The sequence below is a fragment of the Littorina saxatilis genome, linkage group LG12, assembly GCF_037325665.1.
Source record: "Littorina saxatilis isolate snail1 linkage group LG12, US_GU_Lsax_2.0, whole genome shotgun sequence".
Lineage (NCBI taxonomy): Eukaryota > Metazoa > Mollusca > Gastropoda > Littorinimorpha > Littorinidae > Littorina > Littorina saxatilis.
Window position 1 is genome coordinate 43,249,238 of NC_090256.1, and position 18,017 is coordinate 43,267,254.

General features: G+C 41.9%; 1 protein-coding gene across 1 annotated transcript in view; it reads left to right on the top strand.

Annotated features, from left to right (window-relative positions):
* Positions 1–7,265, top strand: part of LOC138981333 (dentin sialophosphoprotein-like) — a 19,287-nt gene extending 12,022 nt beyond the window's left edge. The window contains exons 7-13 of the mRNA XM_070354219.1: positions 171–256; positions 1,351–1,413; positions 1,848–1,939; positions 2,294–2,367; positions 3,226–3,457; positions 3,766–3,868; positions 4,465–7,265. Of these exons, the coding sequence (XP_070210320.1) occupies positions 171–256; positions 1,351–1,413; positions 1,848–1,939; positions 2,294–2,367; positions 3,226–3,457; positions 3,766–3,868; positions 4,465–4,669 (855 nt within the window). The 3' untranslated portion in view covers positions 4,670–7,265. The remainder of the gene's footprint in view (positions 1–170; positions 257–1,350; positions 1,414–1,847; positions 1,940–2,293; positions 2,368–3,225; positions 3,458–3,765; positions 3,869–4,464) is intronic.
* The last annotated feature ends 10,752 nt before the right edge of the window (positions 7,266–18,017 follow it).

The window sequence follows — 18,017 nt, forward strand, 5'->3', positions numbered from 1 at the left end:
TATATGACAATTTGAGGTTGCCTGTTGATTGGCTATGGTATTAAATTAAAAGCTTAGACAGTTTTTGATTAATTTTCAAGATATGTGTTCAATGATTGTGATTCAATCTAAGATGGTTGAGTGATTTCTTGTCAGTGTAAATTGACAACTATGTGACTTCTCTTCCAAAGATCATTCCCATTGAAGGTGACTTTGAAGTCAACGATGAGCCGCAGAAAACCTTCAAAGAGATTCTCCCGGAAATAGTCATTTCCAAGTGAGTTTTTTTGTCTTTGTGTTTTGCATACTGTAACAGCTATCGTGTTTTCAGCGTAGCGATAGGGTCGGATATTTTGACGAGAAGAAATATACGCGCAGACCTGGGAACCCATAGGATTTTGCTGTATTTCGTACGCATGATTGTCTTGAATACGATCAGTACGGTCAGTGGATAAAAAATACGATGGGAAAAATTCCAAGACCACTTAACTTTTCTTCGCAAGCGCATCCCGAAGCCGATCCAGTATTTTGACACATGATTACAGATTTTGTCAGTAAACATCAAAAGAAGTATTTGTTTTAAATGTATTGGTAAACTTAATTAACAGTGCGACAGACGCCTGTGAAGCATGCTTGAATCATCGATGCTCGAATAATACATGTACACTAATTTTTTTGAAAATACACCAAGTTTGTTTGAGAATACTCCAAGTGCAAAACAGGGGTTCCCACGTCTGTGGGGGGGGGGGGGGTGGTGTCTTTAGCCATGAGGGGGAGGGAATCTTTTATTGGGGGGTCTTAAAGGGGGATTCCACTGTTATGGACATTTCTTTCTTTATTTGGTGTTTAACGTTGTTTTCAACCATTCAAGGTTATATCGCGACGGGCAAAGGGGGGGAGATGGGATAGAGCCACTTGTCAATTGTTTCTTGTTCACAAAAGCGCTAATCAAAAATTTGCTCCAGGGGCTTGCAACGTAGTACAATGTATTACCTTACTGGGAGAATGCAAGTTTCCAGTACAAAGGACTTAACATTTCTTACATACTGCTTGACTAAAATCTTTACAAACATTGACTATATTCTATACAAGAAACACTTAACAAGGGTGAAAAGAGAAACAGAATCCGTTAGTCGCCTCTTACGACATGCTGGGGAGCATCGGGTAAATTCTTCCCCCTAACCCGCGGGGGTTTTTAATGGACATGACGAAGGCGAGTCGTATAAGCATTTTTTTTTTCTTGTAGCAGTTTGCTGAAGTTTATTCCACTTCACTACTCAGTCACATGCGTTGCTTTACTTTACTTTCAAACTTTAAAGGGGGCTTCATATGGTCCTTTTCTGGTGGCTAAAACTTTGTTTTCTTTTTCAGTGAACTTAGCTGTCTTCGAGAAGGAGATGAGAATAATACTTCAAACTTCTGTCCAGTGAAAAGGTTTGTGTGTTTGTGTCCTGGTCACTTGCTCAGTTTCCATGTAAGCGCTTTCTTAAATCCTTGCTCAGACATTTTAGGATCCAATTCAGGCATGGGAATTAAAGCTACACATTTCCGAAAAGAAAAAAAACCTCTACCGAGAAAAAAGAATCGAGAGAACAAAATCGAGGAACAAAAAAACACAAGTGGGCTGACGAGTCCACTCTGCAGGGTGTATGCTTGTGAAGTGTATGAAATGCAATGTATTGAATGTGTCTACATGCTTTCCTCCGAAAGCGGCGTATGGCTGCCTTAATGGCGGGGTAAAAACGGTCATACACGTAAAATTCCACTCGTGCAAAAACACGAGTGTACGTGGGAGTTTCAGCCCACGAACGCAGAAGAAGAAGATGTCTACATGCTGATTGAATGCTAAAATGAACATTTTGTTGCAGTGTGTCCTTGGTGCAAGGTCGTTATCCTCCAGAGCTGCTAAAGCAGTGGGACGTTTTCCATGACAAAAAGAAATCTGAAAACGACCGGCCAGGTATGATGAAGCTCATTGTAGCCTTTTGAAGGTTTCTCAAGATTTGCTTCTTTGGTTTTTCTGCTTGCTTTCTTGATTTTATGTTGTCAGTTAGGAAATAACACATTTGCTTTATTACGGTTGCAGATGTATGCAGATGCAAGCAAAACAAAAGTGTTTCTGGCAAATAATAAAAAAATATTTAAACAAAATAATACAACCTCAAGAGTAATGAACTCTCGTCTCTCACCGAAATTAAATAAACATTGATGAAGGTGTTTCGATTGTCAAAATGTCTGTATTAAGTGTTGCGTTATTAAAATTCTGTTAGTTTCATTTTGATTGTCTTAACCCTCTAGTTTTCTTCCTGTTCAGACATGTTTGGGGATGATCAACTGTACATCATGTTTGAATTTGGTGATGGAGGCTCTGACTTGGATGGATGCAAGGTGGGTCTTTGCCTATGCAGACACACTCACACACACACACATACACACGCACACGCACACACACACACACACACATACACACATACGCACACATACACACACACACGCACTCACACACATACACACACACACACATACACACACACACACGCACGTACTCTTCATACAGCGTGCATAGCCTTTTCCCGTCTGCAAGTACACAGCAGTAACGGGTTCTGTATTCAAGGGAGACAATACGGGAACTTTGACGTGCGCCACGAATGCCCGATGACCTCCCTTGGACTGCGAAGTTCGTGTGCTCGCGGTCTCCGTACAATCATGTCTGTGTGTGTGTGTGTGTACGCTTTGTCTCTCTTTCAATCTCTATCTGATCTTAACCTTCACCGGATCACACTTTGGACTTCACAGTTGGATAAAGGATTAAACGTGAAAACTACAGATCGTACACAACTCAAGCCATCCGAATAGGGATAACCTATTTACAGCCTCTTAGCAGAGTATGGGTCGTAAATGACCCACGCCATCCACATAAGCATTGTAAATTCCCACTTAAATTCCATATGGGTTGCCCACGACCTACATCATGCAGACTGCCAAGTTGAAATTATGTCATTGTTTATTTGCTTGTTTACAAAGATATGAGGTATCCAGTATGAATTGGTCGATTGGGGGGGAGGGGGGGGGGGGGGGGGGGGGGTGGTCCTATGGTGTTTGAGAATTACATGAAGTTTCTATCAAAAGCTCCCAATAGGTCCAGAGATTTAGACACTTTTGTGAGGCTCTGGAATCGTCCGAGACCCAGGAAGCACGGCGAAGGTTTAAGTAACAGATTCATGATTATCTGCGTCGCTTCCACAGATACAGAGTGCAGTGCAAGCGGTCAGCGTTCTCCAGCAGGTGGCGTGTGCGCTGGCCGTGGCGGAGGAAGTGCTGCTGTTTGAGCATCGTGACCTTCACGTGGGCAACATCCTGGTGCAGCCCACCCAGCACGACACGGTGACCATAACCTTGAACAATACGCCTGTCTTCGTGGACACACAGGGAATCCACGTCAGCATCATCGACTTCACCTTGTCGCGACTCGCCAAAGGTCAGTCAAGAGACAGGTGCACGTTCTTCAAGAATAAGATTTCATTCATATAGTCCTGTGAGGTTACCCTCATGGAAAATAGGGCTGCTTTCTCACAGGGGAATTTGAAATGTATTACAATTATGTCGTTCTTTCCATACATTCTAAAACCCTAGTTGGTCACTTGTGTTTTTTCAGGATATTTTAATCTTTATGTTAAAAAACATGCACTGTAATGGATAACTGTTTACACGGGAAAGAATGTTTGTTTGAGCTACTTTCCTGCCTTACCTTACAATTACCGTGCTTTTGTTTTGTGGTGTGTACAGATGGCTGCACTGTGTTCTGTGACCTGTCGTGTGACGACTCGCTGTTCAAGGGCAAGGGAGACTACCAGTTTGACATTTACCGCATGATGAAGGAAGAGAACAAGTCAGTACACATCTCACAATACAGTGTAACCCCCTTTTAAGACCTTCACAAATCTGAGAAATCAGGTCTTAAAGAGGAGGGAGTCTTAAAATGGGGGTACATTTACACAGGTTACGAACAGAAAATCTGAGAAAACAGCGTGTTAAAAAAGAAGGGAGTCTTAAGTCAGGGAGTCTTAAAAGAGGGGTTCCACTGTATTACATTTTCTGTCTCTCTTTGGGCCTTTTCTTGGCTGTTTAAAACAATTACTGATTCTGCTGAGGTTGTTTTTTTGAGAGGGGGGGGGGGGGGGGGGGGGGGCTGCAAAGAGAATTCAAGGGTTTGATGGCTCCTAATGATTAAAAGTCTTTCTTAGTCAAGGTTTGCTGTTTACATGGGTAATTTTCCTTCAGTTTCTACATGAATGTCACCATCAAAACCTGTGTTCGTCTTACTCCTTTTCACCCATTAATTAAGTTTTTGAATCATCAGTATATTTCTTGTTTTTATTTTTTATAACACTGAGTTGCCAATGTTTGCTAGGTGGGTTTTTTCACTGACAGAAATGCACAGGATTTGCATAAGAACTAACCATTTAGTTTTGTCGTTTCTGACAGAAACCAGTGGGAGTCATACCACCCCTACACCAATGTCATGTGGCTACACTACCTGTGCGACAAACTCATCCACCACAAGCGATTCCAGGCCACGGACCGCCCGCATCGCGACGCTCTCAAGAGACTGCGGCAGGCCTACGGCAACCTGCTGGACTATGCCAGTGCTGGACACTTTGTGTTTGGAGATTCTCTCTTTGACAGCTGATCGTAGTCAGACTCCAAGGAGTTTTATCAGCGTGCTGTGGCTGTTTGCTTGTGTGAGGGCTTTTCGATCAGTTCATGGAGATAGTGGAAAACCCTGTGGAGACCTTCAAAATGTGAGAAAATCGGGTCTTAAAAGAGTCTTATAATGGAGGTATCTTATGAACAGAATGTATGAGGAAGGAGGGTTGTAAAAAGGAGGAAGTCTTATATTGAGGGGTTCCAATGAAATGTTTGGTAGTTCAGTGGAACCTGCGTTGTGAGGATCCTTAGATGAGAGGACGTCTCTCAAGAATTCTTCTCTTGTCTTTTTCTTTACATAACCACACTGACCTGTCATGGCAGGCGACCTATTCAAGGAACACTTGGCAGGTCTCCAGGGTGTTCTTTCATTGAAGGTATATCACTGTGATTTCTTTCGTCAGAGGTTCTTCTTTCCATTTTCAAAATCTGAAATATCTAAATGATTCAAAATAAAGGTATTATGGATATACTTTTTATTTTTTTATAGGGAAAAAGAATTAAGAAAATGATGAGAGCAAAAGTAAAAACAAAGATGGTATATGAAACGACAACAGCAACGAACCAAATATGAAATTTATCACATAGAATGCAAATCCGCTATAAGTTACAAGTACATCATCCTTTCGCCTACCTCAGCTTGCCTCTCAACTGTCTTATGAATGAACTGACGGCAAAATGTTCCGGAATCTTACAGCAATAATCTGCAACTGCATTTGCATTTGTATTTCTACAAATGTTAGGCTGTGGGCTGTAGTCATCTGTTATGGCAGCTAGCTTTCCCCAGAGTGACAGCAACCGGAATTTCCATGAAGGGAACCTCACAGAACTGAATGAATGACCTTTCCATACCTTATCTTACCTGACACCGGCAATAGAGAGAGCAGCAGCAGTGAAATCCTGTCTTTGTATATCTGCATTAATTATCTTATATGTCTCGGATATTACCAGTCCGCGACTTCAAGTTAGTGTCACATGCTAACATATACTTTATGAAATGAACTGTCTCAAAATTGGCATGCCAACATAAGCAAGTTTTCTTTCATTTGCTCTTTGTTGAATTGACTCATTCTCTTGTATTTTGTTATAATAAACTCACGTGAGTAATTATTAGTGAGTCATAATCATAGCAATTCTTTGGAGGTACGCCCGTCTGGCCATCTGTCTGTGGACAAACTTAATGTTGAAGATTTATTGGATGATATTAAAACTGTTTCTTTGAAACTTTGCACAGTTTTATGGTTTGATGACATCCAGTCATGAACCAGGTCTGGTTGACCACTGTCAAATTTGAAGGCCACAGCAGGGTCAGGTTTGTGCCAGAACATGGGAAATTATCATGTTTTGGAACGTTTTTGAAACGAGAGCTTTGAAACTTAAAACACTTTTGTAGCTTGATGATCTCCAAACTTGACTGAAGTTGGTTGACCATCATCAAATGTCAAGGTCACAGCAGGGTTGAGTTTGGGTTAAAACAAATTGAAAATTATCATTTTCTAACTTTTGAAGCTAGAGATTTGAAATTTCACACACTGCCAGGGATTGATACTAATGAGGCAGATTTGGTTGGACCCTCGTCAACAAATCTGCAAGGCCACACTCACACATGGGGTCAACTTTGGGTAAAAAAAAAAATTACAGGTAAAGTATTATCTTGAATGATTTTGAAGCTGCATCTTATAAACTTGACACGCTGCCAGCCTTAGTTAACCCCCAGACATCTACCAAGTCTGCTTGACCTTTGTAGAATGTCGAGATCACATCAGGGTCAAGAAGAAGGATATTATCATTTTGTTAAACTTTAGAGCTAGAGGTTTGAAGCTTCAGACTTCTTGGTTTTATTGACCTCAACACATGACTCAAGCCTCCTGGACCTTTATCAAATTCCAAGGATTGAGTCAGGGTTAAATAACTGACCATTATCATTTTCTCGAATGCAGAGCATAGGATAGGTAATTAGTGTGTGTGTGTGTAATTGATTGATTCATGTTACATTTTATGACAAAGGCGAGTCGTGAGAGTAGTTACTCTTCTTACTTTATCAAGTTTTAAAATTGTTAAAAAAAAAAAAAAAAGTTTTAAAATTGTTACAAGAAAGTATTCTCTCCTAATTTTCCACTCTTTTTAACACACCCTGAATTTGCAGTATTTTTTTACCTTCTCTGACTATTTGTAATCTGTTATTTTACTTAGGAATGTAAAATATTGAATTATATTACACACTGCCTTTGGTAAATTTTAATTGTTACAATTCAGTGAATGAATTAATGTCTGCAAACAAAACTCTGGTGGCACATCTGTTGTTGCCTAGAGACTTACCTTGCAATTGTGTGGTACGTAACTTATTGATTTTTATCTCTCAAACATGATTACAAAGATGTTTCAGTGTTTCTGTTGTTAGCTGTAAAATGATGCATTCTCCTTTGTCAAATTCACTGCACATTATCCTGGGAATCACTATAACGAGTGTATGTGTGTATGAAGTGTGTTTGTGGATGGGCATCTGTGTGTGTGTGTGTGTGTCACAGTGTGTGCGCAAAATATGAAGGACAAATAAAAATGTGTCTTTTACACAACGATATGCTGATATTCACTTTTCTGATTTGTGTGTGTCTGATCAATGACAAAGTATATCCGTTGACGTGTGGAAGAGTTTATTATATTTATGATCCCATTAGCTTACCATGGAAAAAAGCACAATATTGTGCCACTAACTGCCAGAGATATGACGGGATCCAAATTTTAAACATTTGAAACTTGCATTTTCCACATGAACACTCCATTGTGAAAGATTGGTAGATATTGAGCTAAAGATCATTCAGTGTTGGGGATAGACGTTTTGCGTTAAAGGCACATTCCTTCCCTTGTAAACGACTCGTATCACCATCTCTCATCTGGGGGGGTATGAATTTAAAAAAATAAAATAGACATTGGAATAAAACGAATAAATAGAAAAAAGTCCAACTCTACACTGGCAGCAGTTAGGATGTTGATTTTGGGTATGTGTCCTTGTGGAGGGATGATCTTTTCCAATGTAGGCCTAAAAACCTGAGCAGATCCGAGATGGCGAGTAGAAATGTTTTACGATTAAAGGACTGTGCTTTTAAGTTAATGTAGTATTTTCGTTTCTTTTTGATTAATATGAGCTCACAGGCCCACACATCCGCTGTCAGTCAACCACAGAATGGGATGTTTTGTAACCTTTTACTGAAGCACAGGTGATGCTAGCAGCAGTCATGAATGCAGCTTAGCTTTTTGGGGCCAGCATTCACAGTGTGCAGCGACACCACAATCAAGCTCAGGGGCGGACGAGGGGGGGGGGGGGGGGGGGGGTTCTGGGGTTTCCGGAAACCCACCCCCCCCCCCCCAGCCAAAAAAATAAAAATATTTTTGTGTGTTTTTTGGGGTTGAGTTTCAATTTTTGGGGTATTAATCAGTGACAAAATCTGCTGCCTGAAACTGGTAATGATCCTCCTCAGAATGCACCAGATTGCACCATTTTGCATCCTTTTTTTCAAAATTTTCCGGGGGGGCATGTTCGCGCCGTCGGCTCGGCGCTTCGCGCCTTCACACCCATATCTTCACAATATACTTTTGGAACCCCCCCCCCCCCCCCATAAAATGAACTGATCCGCCCCTGAAGATTATCTCTGCTGGAGTCCATAGGGTTGGGGGTTCGAGTCTCTATAGGCGCTAAAAGCAGGATAGATTTGGTCAATAATCAGCCAAGGAGAGCGTGCCAACCAATGCACCAGCGCGGATCAAGCCGCGTGAACGTATGCAAATGAGCCTAGCGCTGCCTGGCTGGGGCCGCTATAGCTCAGTGGTGTGGGTTTGCATCACAGTCAAGGAGATTGTTTCTAGTTCTACAATCTGCAAAAGTGGACCCCCTTTTACGACCTCCAAATATCTGAGGTCTTAAAAAGGCCAGGAGGTCAATTTTCTGAAAATCTGAAAAAGCAAGGTCTTGAAAAGGGAGAGTCTTAAACTAAAATGCCTTTAAAATGATGAGAGAAAACACAACACGTGCCAGTGTGTCAAGTATCGAGAAAGTATTTAGAAAAAACACCAAATACCAAGTATTTTTGGTGGTAAATTTTCAGAAAATCTGAAATATGCAAGGTCTTACAAGGGCGAATCCAAACACAGATAGACTGCTTACGCTCCAAAATTCAGAATAAAAAACAAGAATTGTAGGTTATTGGAACGTTTATTTATTGACAAAACAAAACGTTACATTCACTAGTACGTCGACCCGGTCGTCTTTTACGTAGATAGACAGACAAACAGTTATGATATAAATAATGAACTTATCTCAAAATCGTCGATGAAAGTCGCTCGCAAGATGCCGGCAAGGTAATGATCGTTCATTCTATGTTTAAAAAAAAAATTCAAAAGGGGGAAGTTTTGAATCAAAAAGTCATCAAAGGGAGGGTCCACTATAAAGTCTTCTTTCCCGGGGGAAGCCCCAAAGAAGAAGAAGAAGAAGAAGCGAGTATAGCGGGAAAGGAGAAAGAAGAGGCCTCGGCGGGCAGGGACAGCGATTGTTACGTGTTAATTTGAAATTCTCCCCAACTAATGAAAGGGGGCATCGGGACGGCGGGGTGGAGGCGGCGAGGCGAGAGAGAGGTGCAGTGGAGGTGGTAATGAAATCAAAACAAGGCTCTTCACAGCGCGCGGGATCTGCTCGCGGCTTCGCACCACCCTGTCAAAAGCCCAGGGTCTTCACCGGGCCCTCACTTGCCTCCTGCTTCTGCTTTACTGCTACAGTGGAACCCTCCTTTGCAAGACCTCCACAAATCTGAGAAAAGCAGGTCTTAAAAGGAGGGAGTCTAACAAATGGGGGTACATTTATAGTCTCAGTGTGACAGGGGAGGCTACCGCTCCTTTCACAGCAGACTCTGCACCCGAGTTGTTGGCCTTTAAGTCAACACCGGTGGATTGTGGAATTCTGTTTGTGATGGGGTCTGGTGGTTTCCGATTGTCTGGATGTTCATGGAAACCTTCGGGTTTGCATAACAGTTTTTATAGGGCTAAGAAATTAGCCCTAACATTTTCAATCCTGTTTGATTGCACTTCGCCTCCCGAGGTGATCGTAGTGTTACGCCACTCGGTTACATCAGTAACAATTTAGGAACAGAATATAATGAGAAAACTGGGTCTTAAAACAGAGGGAGTTTTAAGTTGAGTGTGTGTGTGTGTGTGTGTGTGTGTGTGTGTGAGTGTGCGTACGGTGTGTGTGTGTGAGTGTCTGTGTCTGTGTGTGTGTCTGTGTGTGTCTGTGTGTCTTAAAAGGGGGGTTCCATTGTAGCTTGCTTGCTTCTTGTCAATTCTGTCAGTCAGTCTTTTTTTTCTCTCTCGTCTTTTTTAACGTCTGTGTGTGTATCTCTCCCCCATCCTCTCCTCCTATGTTGTCAACTACATTGTACAGTTGATCGCTTTCCCGTTTTGAAGACCCGATTTTCTTAGATGTTTTGTGGTCGAAAAGGGAGGGGGGGGGGGTCCACTGTAGATTGTATTGTCGTTGTTTTGTTTTTATTGGGCCCTCAATTGCTCCCGCAGTTTTTTCTTCTGTTTTTTTTTTCTGTCTGACTGCTCCTATCACAGTATTAGCCAGTCTCTTCGCCCCTTATAATGTCTGTGTAACTCCCCCTCCCCCCATCCCCCCTAAACCCTTACTCTCAACTAGCCGCTTTTGCTACCAGTCACTTCTTCTGTTATTTTGGACCTCTTCAAAGAGACCTTCGTTCACGTACAAACCAACCCCCTGCTTTAGCTGCTTCCTTCGTTCTTTTGCCCTTTTGATAGATACCTACTTTAACGGTAAACCATCTTGACAATTGCTGTAGATTTGTCCAGGCTTTCACGTAGAATAACTTAACAGACTCTTTTCAACTGGACACATAACAACAAATTTGGATTGCTTGCTGGTTCCTTCGCAGAGTTGATTTAGTGCTGTGGTTATTTTGTTTCTACCATCTGTCTGACTGTTTGGGTTTAAAGTCCTCCGTTCGACCAGTTAATTGGCCTATATTGGTGTGATACTTTGACTCGAACAAGCCCGCTGTGGCTGTCTTCTTCGACTCGTCAGAGTATCAAGATACGATTATGATAATCAGAAACGAGAGATGGTGCATGCGTTTTCCAAGCCCTGAGACTTTCGCTGTGAAATTGGGATTTTTTTGTGCGCATGTGTGCACACGGGGGTGTTCGGACACCGAAAAGAGTCTACACACAAAGTGACTCTGTGAAATAAATCGCATATCGATTCGGGGATTTGAACCCTCGTTAATAGCGACGAACTGGTTACATTCTAACATCTATGTCAACACAAGTCAAGTGAACACAATTTGCATTAAACGGGTTTTGATTAAACTAATTTTTACATAGAGGGGGAATCGAGACGAGGGTCGTGGTGTATGTGTGTGTGTGCCTGTCTGTGCGTGTGTGTGTGTAGAGCGATTCAGACCAAACTACTGGACCGATCTTTATGACATTTTACATGAGAGTTCCTGGGAATGATATCCCCGGACGTTTTTATCTTTTTTTTATGAATACCTTTGATGACGTCATATCCGGCTTTTTGTAAAAGTTGAGGCGGCACTGTCACATCCTCATTTTTCAATCAAATGGATTGAAATTTTGGCAAAGCAATCTTCGACGAAGGCCGGACTTTGGTATTGCATTTCAGCTTGGTGGCTTAAACATTAATTAATGAATTTGGTCATTAAAAATCGGAAACTTGTCATTAAAATTATTTTTTTATTAAACGATCCAAAAACAATTTCATCTTATTCTTCATCATATTTTAATTCCAAAAACATATACATATGTAATATTTGGATTACAAACAAGCTCTGAAAATTAAAAATATGAAAATTATGATCAAAATTAATTTTCCGAAATCGATTTAAAAACAATTTCATTTTATTCCTTATTGGTCCCTGATTCAAAAAACATATAGATAAGATATGTTTGGATTAAAAACAAACTCAGTACGCCAAAAAGAATAGAGATACAGAAAAGCGTGTTATCCTGCTCAGCGCGACCATTACCGCACAATTCTGGCTTGTCGATTTCACTGCCTTTGCCACGAGCGGTGGACTGACGAAACTACGAGTATGCGGTCTTGGTGAAAAAATGCAGTGCGTTCAGTTTCATTCTGTGAGTTCGACAGCTTGACTAAATATTGTATTTTCGCCTTACGCGACTTGTTTAGCTTGTTTTCATGCAGTTCAAACACAACATACGAAGATTGTTTGCATTCAAGAGAAGATAAAGATCACAGTGCAATCATGTTTAAATCGGGAAGTGAAAATTCTATTTTAATCACAATTTTAATGAACAAACTAATTAATTATTTTTAATCTTCCGAGCTGAAATGTAACCCCATGGTCCGGACTGAGTCAAAGATTGTTTGACTCAAGTTTGAATTAAATTGATTTGAAAATGCAGTCGCCACAGTACGGCCTCAACTTTTGTAAAAGCCGGATATGACGTCATCGAAGAAAAAAATGGAAAAATATATCTGGGAATAGTAACTGATAGAACTCAAATGCGACGTTTCATAAACGTCTCGTGGGTAGTCACAGTTAATTTCTAGGAATCACCTTACATACACACACACAGAGACACACTGAGACACAGACACACACACACACACAGACACACACACACACACACACACACACACACGCACACACACACACACACACACACACACACACACACACACACACCGCACACACACCACCACCACCACCGACGTCTCGATTGCCAGACAAAACAAAACAATACGAATAACACTCAAAACACGTCTTGGTTGTTGATATTACTTTTCATTTCATCTTTCTGTTGACAGTCTTTGGATTCAATGCACTCAGAAATTCACTCACGTCCAAACACTGAGTTTGTAGCGTTAAAAGTACGAGGGGAAAGTTTGTCGGCCTTTTTCTTCTTACAAAAAGTTGAAAGTTCCCGTGTAAAGGCTTCAGTAGGGGTGGGGATGGAATGGCTGAATCTGTGTGTGCAGAAACTTCGGTTCTGCTGCTATGTAGTTAATAGTTACACTGAGAAGATTTCGTTAGTTTCATTGAGGTAGTTTAGGTAGTTGGAAGAATTACCCGTACTTGCCGTGATAGAAGATATCAAACACAACCGCCGCCTTAACCACGGAAAGCATTTCCAGAAAAACTCTAGAGTTTCAAAAAGAGAACGTCCTAAAAGATGAGGGCAACGGAATAACATCTATGGCAATATTTAGACAGATTCTTTTTGATTACAGCTAAAAAAAAAAAGAGACCGTGTGTTTGCCTAAAACACGCCGCGGAGCTTAGCCGAAACCACGACACCACACAAAGAAAAACTCCCGGCGTTCCCCCTGCCGAAACCGGCCATATCATAAAGACTAACGATTGTAACGATTAGCTTGCCGTCTCGTCTAATATCGCACCATGAAGGTAATGATGGGGACGAGCAATGAGGGCGAGATTTGGACTGACAAATGATGCACAGTCACACTCCCAAAAGTCTTCCCCCCTAAAAAAAAACCCACCCAACCTCCTCCCTTAAAAAAAAAAAAAAAAAAAAAAAAATCCATCCTCTACAAGAACAAGCAGAACGTCTCCGAGGGTGAGTTGGTCCAGGGCACACGCCAGGTCCTCAGCCAAAAGACATCCCTCCCCTGCCGCGCTGGCTATCCCCCTCTCCAAGCTCACTTCAAACGCGCGCGTGAATGGTGCTTAACAGACTTAATACTTCTCGCCCAGGTTTGGTGAGACAACTTTGGCCGGCACCGAATTTGTGCGGCTGGAGGGACAAACAGGCAATCACGGTGCCAGAGAGTTCTTTGAGGGGCGCGCGGCCAAATTGTGTTTGTCCCATTGTGGGCAAACCATTTAGGGGATTATTACTCCTTGGGACGGTTTGAGGGGGGAGCGGGGCAGCCCTAGAGTTGGCTGCTTTCCTTGCCGTTCTCCGACACGAGAAAGATGAGCAGCTCCTTCTTAGCGGACTTAAGATTTTCCCATACATTCTAGAGCCCCAGCGAAGGTTTTATTAGTTTAAACTAATTTATTCAAAATACATAGCATAAAACAATTGACAATAGGCAACCAGAACACGAACTCAAGCAAATACTTATTTTACGTAACCAAAACAATACTAAATGACACAAGGTTTTATTGTTGCTGTTGTTTAAAATCAGCACTAACAGGTAAGTACAGCGGCACCTGCGATGTTAGGTCCTTACGACGATAGGGCGCCTCCCAACAAACCTTGACCAAAGTATAACTGTCAGACATTTAGGGACACCTGTTTTTAGGGTCAGGATTTGATTTTCTAGAGAAATACCGGTTTGGAACTGAAATGGCAAGAGCAATCACTGAATAAGCAACTTGCCAACTAGAAATACTTTATAAGGGAGACTACTTCGCAAGGTTCAAGAGTTTTGAATGGAGCTGCTTTGTCCTAGAATAAATCCAAAAGCAGATAGGCTTCTCACGTTCCGGAATCAAGAATCCCCCCGCCCCCTCCCCCCCACACAAAAAAACAAATGGTAAGGTATTATTATTATTATTATTATTATTATTATTATTATTATTATTATTATTATTATTATTTAAGTTATTGAGACATCCCAGTGCACTAAGGGATTTATAGAGCAAATCGAGAAAATTCATTATTGAACGAAGCGCATAGCGCTGAGTTCAATAATTATTTTCGAGATTTGCTCTATAAATCCCTTAGTGCACTGGGATTGTTTCAATAACGATATTGTCAGTACCGCCATAGAAAAAAGAAGATTCCAAACGCACATTTTGCTACGCGCATTTGAATAGGCATAACTGTGTGGTCAGGTCGTGTACAGTAAGATCTAACTTTTGTGTGGGCCGGTGTCTCAAGTGTGTCGTGCTTTCGTCTCACGCATTTTGATTTCTGTTGGTAAATTCCAGTGTAGCGTTAAGCTGAACAGTGATGATCTTTCAGAGATACCTCATTTGAACTCGGAGAAAGGACTGTGCTCTTCATTATTTGCAATTCGAAACCTTCAGTCGAGCTTCGATGGATTGACTGTGCGGAGTGACTCCCCTTGAATTGACTACCCCACGAAGGACTCGACGGTTCGCACATTTTCAAAATAAATGTGGCATATTTCTCGTGTTGTATCTTCACTCATCGGGGAGTCTGATACTAAATATGAACGGTAAGAATGCTCTGAACCCTACACGTATTATATCCCCATCGTTTTTTCGTTCACATTTGCCCAACATGTTAATTTGCTGAGCGGGGTTTATGTCGTCTGCTAGGCAAGAACAATCGAACCACTGCAGTCTGCACTGTCACTGAGTCTGCACGAATGAGCCAGGTAGGCTGGTAATAAGTCTTATAATTATATGGTAAGAACGTTCTGAACCCTACACGTTTTCGATTACGATTGTTCTTGCCTTGAAATAATAATTCGGAAACCATTCATTTACTGAACTGATGCAGTCGTATTTCAGTGTAGTCTGCTACGTATGACAGAGTCGATCGAATCAGTCTTCCAAATGCTGTGTACGTTATCGGAATAACACTTGTGTTTTCTGTTAGCCGCTGGGAATTGTATGCTAACTCATCATTTGGAAATGTGGATGATAAGCTACATGCCACTAACACGGCATATTATGAGAAGAATCTATGCAAGTCGGCGAAAATGAGATGAAACACAGCGGCTTCTATTTTTAGATCACTGGCACTGGCACAGGCACATGCAATCTGTCAGAAAAAAACCCACTTCTGCTTTAATTGAGAAGCAGGGAATTTATGGTCATTTGGTATTGTGGAGAATATAAGCTACATGTCATTAATTAATTCTGAGGATGAGAGTACAGTCTCGCTTTGGCAAAGGGCGTAAGAATACGCTCTGTGGAAAAGTTAGCGCACTCCAAGAGTGCGCTAACAGATTTAAGCGCATTGCCATTAGCCAATCAACTGGTTCACATCAGTCATGTGACACCAGTACTTACTGACAATTATTATTATTATTATTATTATGCTTATCATTCTTATTATATTCCTCCTAGAATAGCTGGAGCTTTTCTTGGTTTCTGCACCTCCTCCTGGTCCTGTTTTCGCAAGTCGTTCAGGGGCCTCGCTGTCACCAAAACCAGATAGGGTCTGGTCAGCACTAAAGCTGGTCAGTTTTCGAGCAAATCGTGCCGTGACAGTAAATTCCCGATTCTTTACATTTGTCAATTTCGCCAGAAACTCTCTGACATTCCTCACATCTTTAGGGCTCATTCACTGCAGTTTATTGACAGTTCAGACAAAAATATCCCTGGCGGCGAAACGCGAAATGATATTCTCACTAGAGCATCTCACGATGTTAAACGCATCGGCTAAGTCCCTTTTATTTCCGCTTCAGGACACTCGAAGAAATTATTACGTTTTCAGGTTCGAAATCAGGCTGACATTCGCCCTATCTGGAGTTCAATGGAGAAATATCCCTGGCGAAACGTAAGAGGATATTCTCACTAGAGCATCACAGTGTTGTTCAACGGCCCGTCTCAATATCCTTGACTTCCGTGGCCTGCTTTACCGCTGGGCCACGGGGCCCCGCAGCCCTGTTTGCCCCTGCCATCGACCCGAACCCCCAACCCTGCACAGCCTCTCACACTCTCACATCCGCCCGGTCCACACTGGCGGCGTTACCCACCCCATTTATTAACTCTCATATCGCCTTGCTTGCGCCCATTTAGCAGCACTATTAAGGAGATAATCATATTCGCGCGGGTCTTCAGCAAACAGGGGACTCCGTGTAGCCCCATGAAGCGACAGTGGAGCGGGCTCTTTGCCGCGCAAGGCGACGGGCCTAATTGCGCCGCCAGCACCCCCCTGCCGGAAGTTTGTTCGTCTATCTTCAAACACGCAGGCAGGCTTTGATGCATTATGGGTAGCCCGGCTCGGGCCTGTTAATTATGGATGGAGAGAGAGAGAGAGAGAGAGAGAGAGAGAGAGAGAGGGGGGGGGGAACTGGCCACAAAGGCCGTGTGGTCACACTGATTTCTTTTCACCCTACCCCCTCCTGCTTAGATCGTCTGGTTCGATACTTTGGCTGTTGACTAGCAAACCTCGAAAAACCTGACACCGGCCGGCATGGCAACCAGAGAGACCGGACAGAAAGAGAAGCCAGGGGCAGACAAACTCGCTGGGAAAGCCACGACACCGGGAGAGGGGAGAGAATTAGAAGAGAACCAAGAATGCAAAGAAAGCTAGTGATGGCAAGAATTTGTAAAACCTGTCCTTAACTGGGCGAAATCGAATGCGTGAAGTATACTTCGCGAAGCTGACGTCGCGAAGCTTTAGCACTGAGTTTTCGGTAAAAAGACTTCGCGAAGTCGACTTCAGGCTCAATTAATGACCGCCTTTAGCCGCAGTCAGAGAAAAGCAAACACAGCAGTGCAACTGACGTGGCTGTTGCTAGATTAAAAAATAAAGCTGATCTGAAAAAGATAGGCAGTGGTGACATTAGCCCATAATGTAAAGTGATACTGTCAGCGAATGAATGACATTAGCCCAAAATAACTAGTGGTAATGCATTTTCTTATGGTTCTGACAAACTTTCTTGTGTGACATATCGTTTTTTGTTTAAAATGTATGAATCTGGTGTATACAAGTCAAAATTTTTGCTTTCTGTCCATGGTGTTCTAAATGAGTTAGGCTTTAGTGATTTTTGGCACAATCAAACTATCAATAATGTAACGGATGGTGGTTATTTTAATACTTTCAAAGCACTGATGAAAAATAGGCTACAAGACCAATTTGCCCAAACCTGGCATTCAGAAATAAATAACAATGAGTTTTATTATAATTATAGAATGTATAAAGAGAATTTTGAGTTTGAAAAGTACTTGTCCATCCTGCCGGTTAATTTAGCAAACGCTGTTTTAAAATTTAGAACACTGAATCATAAATTGCCTATACAAAAAGGTAGGACTCTGGGTATTCCCAGACAAGACAGAATCTGTCACAAATGTTCATCAGGTGACCTTGGGGACGAGTTCCATTATATTTTTGTATGTCCTTTCTTTACCAATTATAGAAAACAGTTGTTACGGTGCTATTATTATGCCCGCCCCAATTCAGTTAAATTCAGAGCTCGCTTTTTTCCACTACAAAAAAAGTTTATTGCTAAAACTCGCAAAGTTCATGACACTTGTCATGGACTGTTTGAGAAGCGAGTAAAATTTAATTCTCTTTTAGCTTTATATTCCGTTATCTGTTTTGTGTTGTTTGTAATAGTATTTTCGTCCTTATGTTAACCCACCCATCACCCCCCCCCCCTCTCCCTT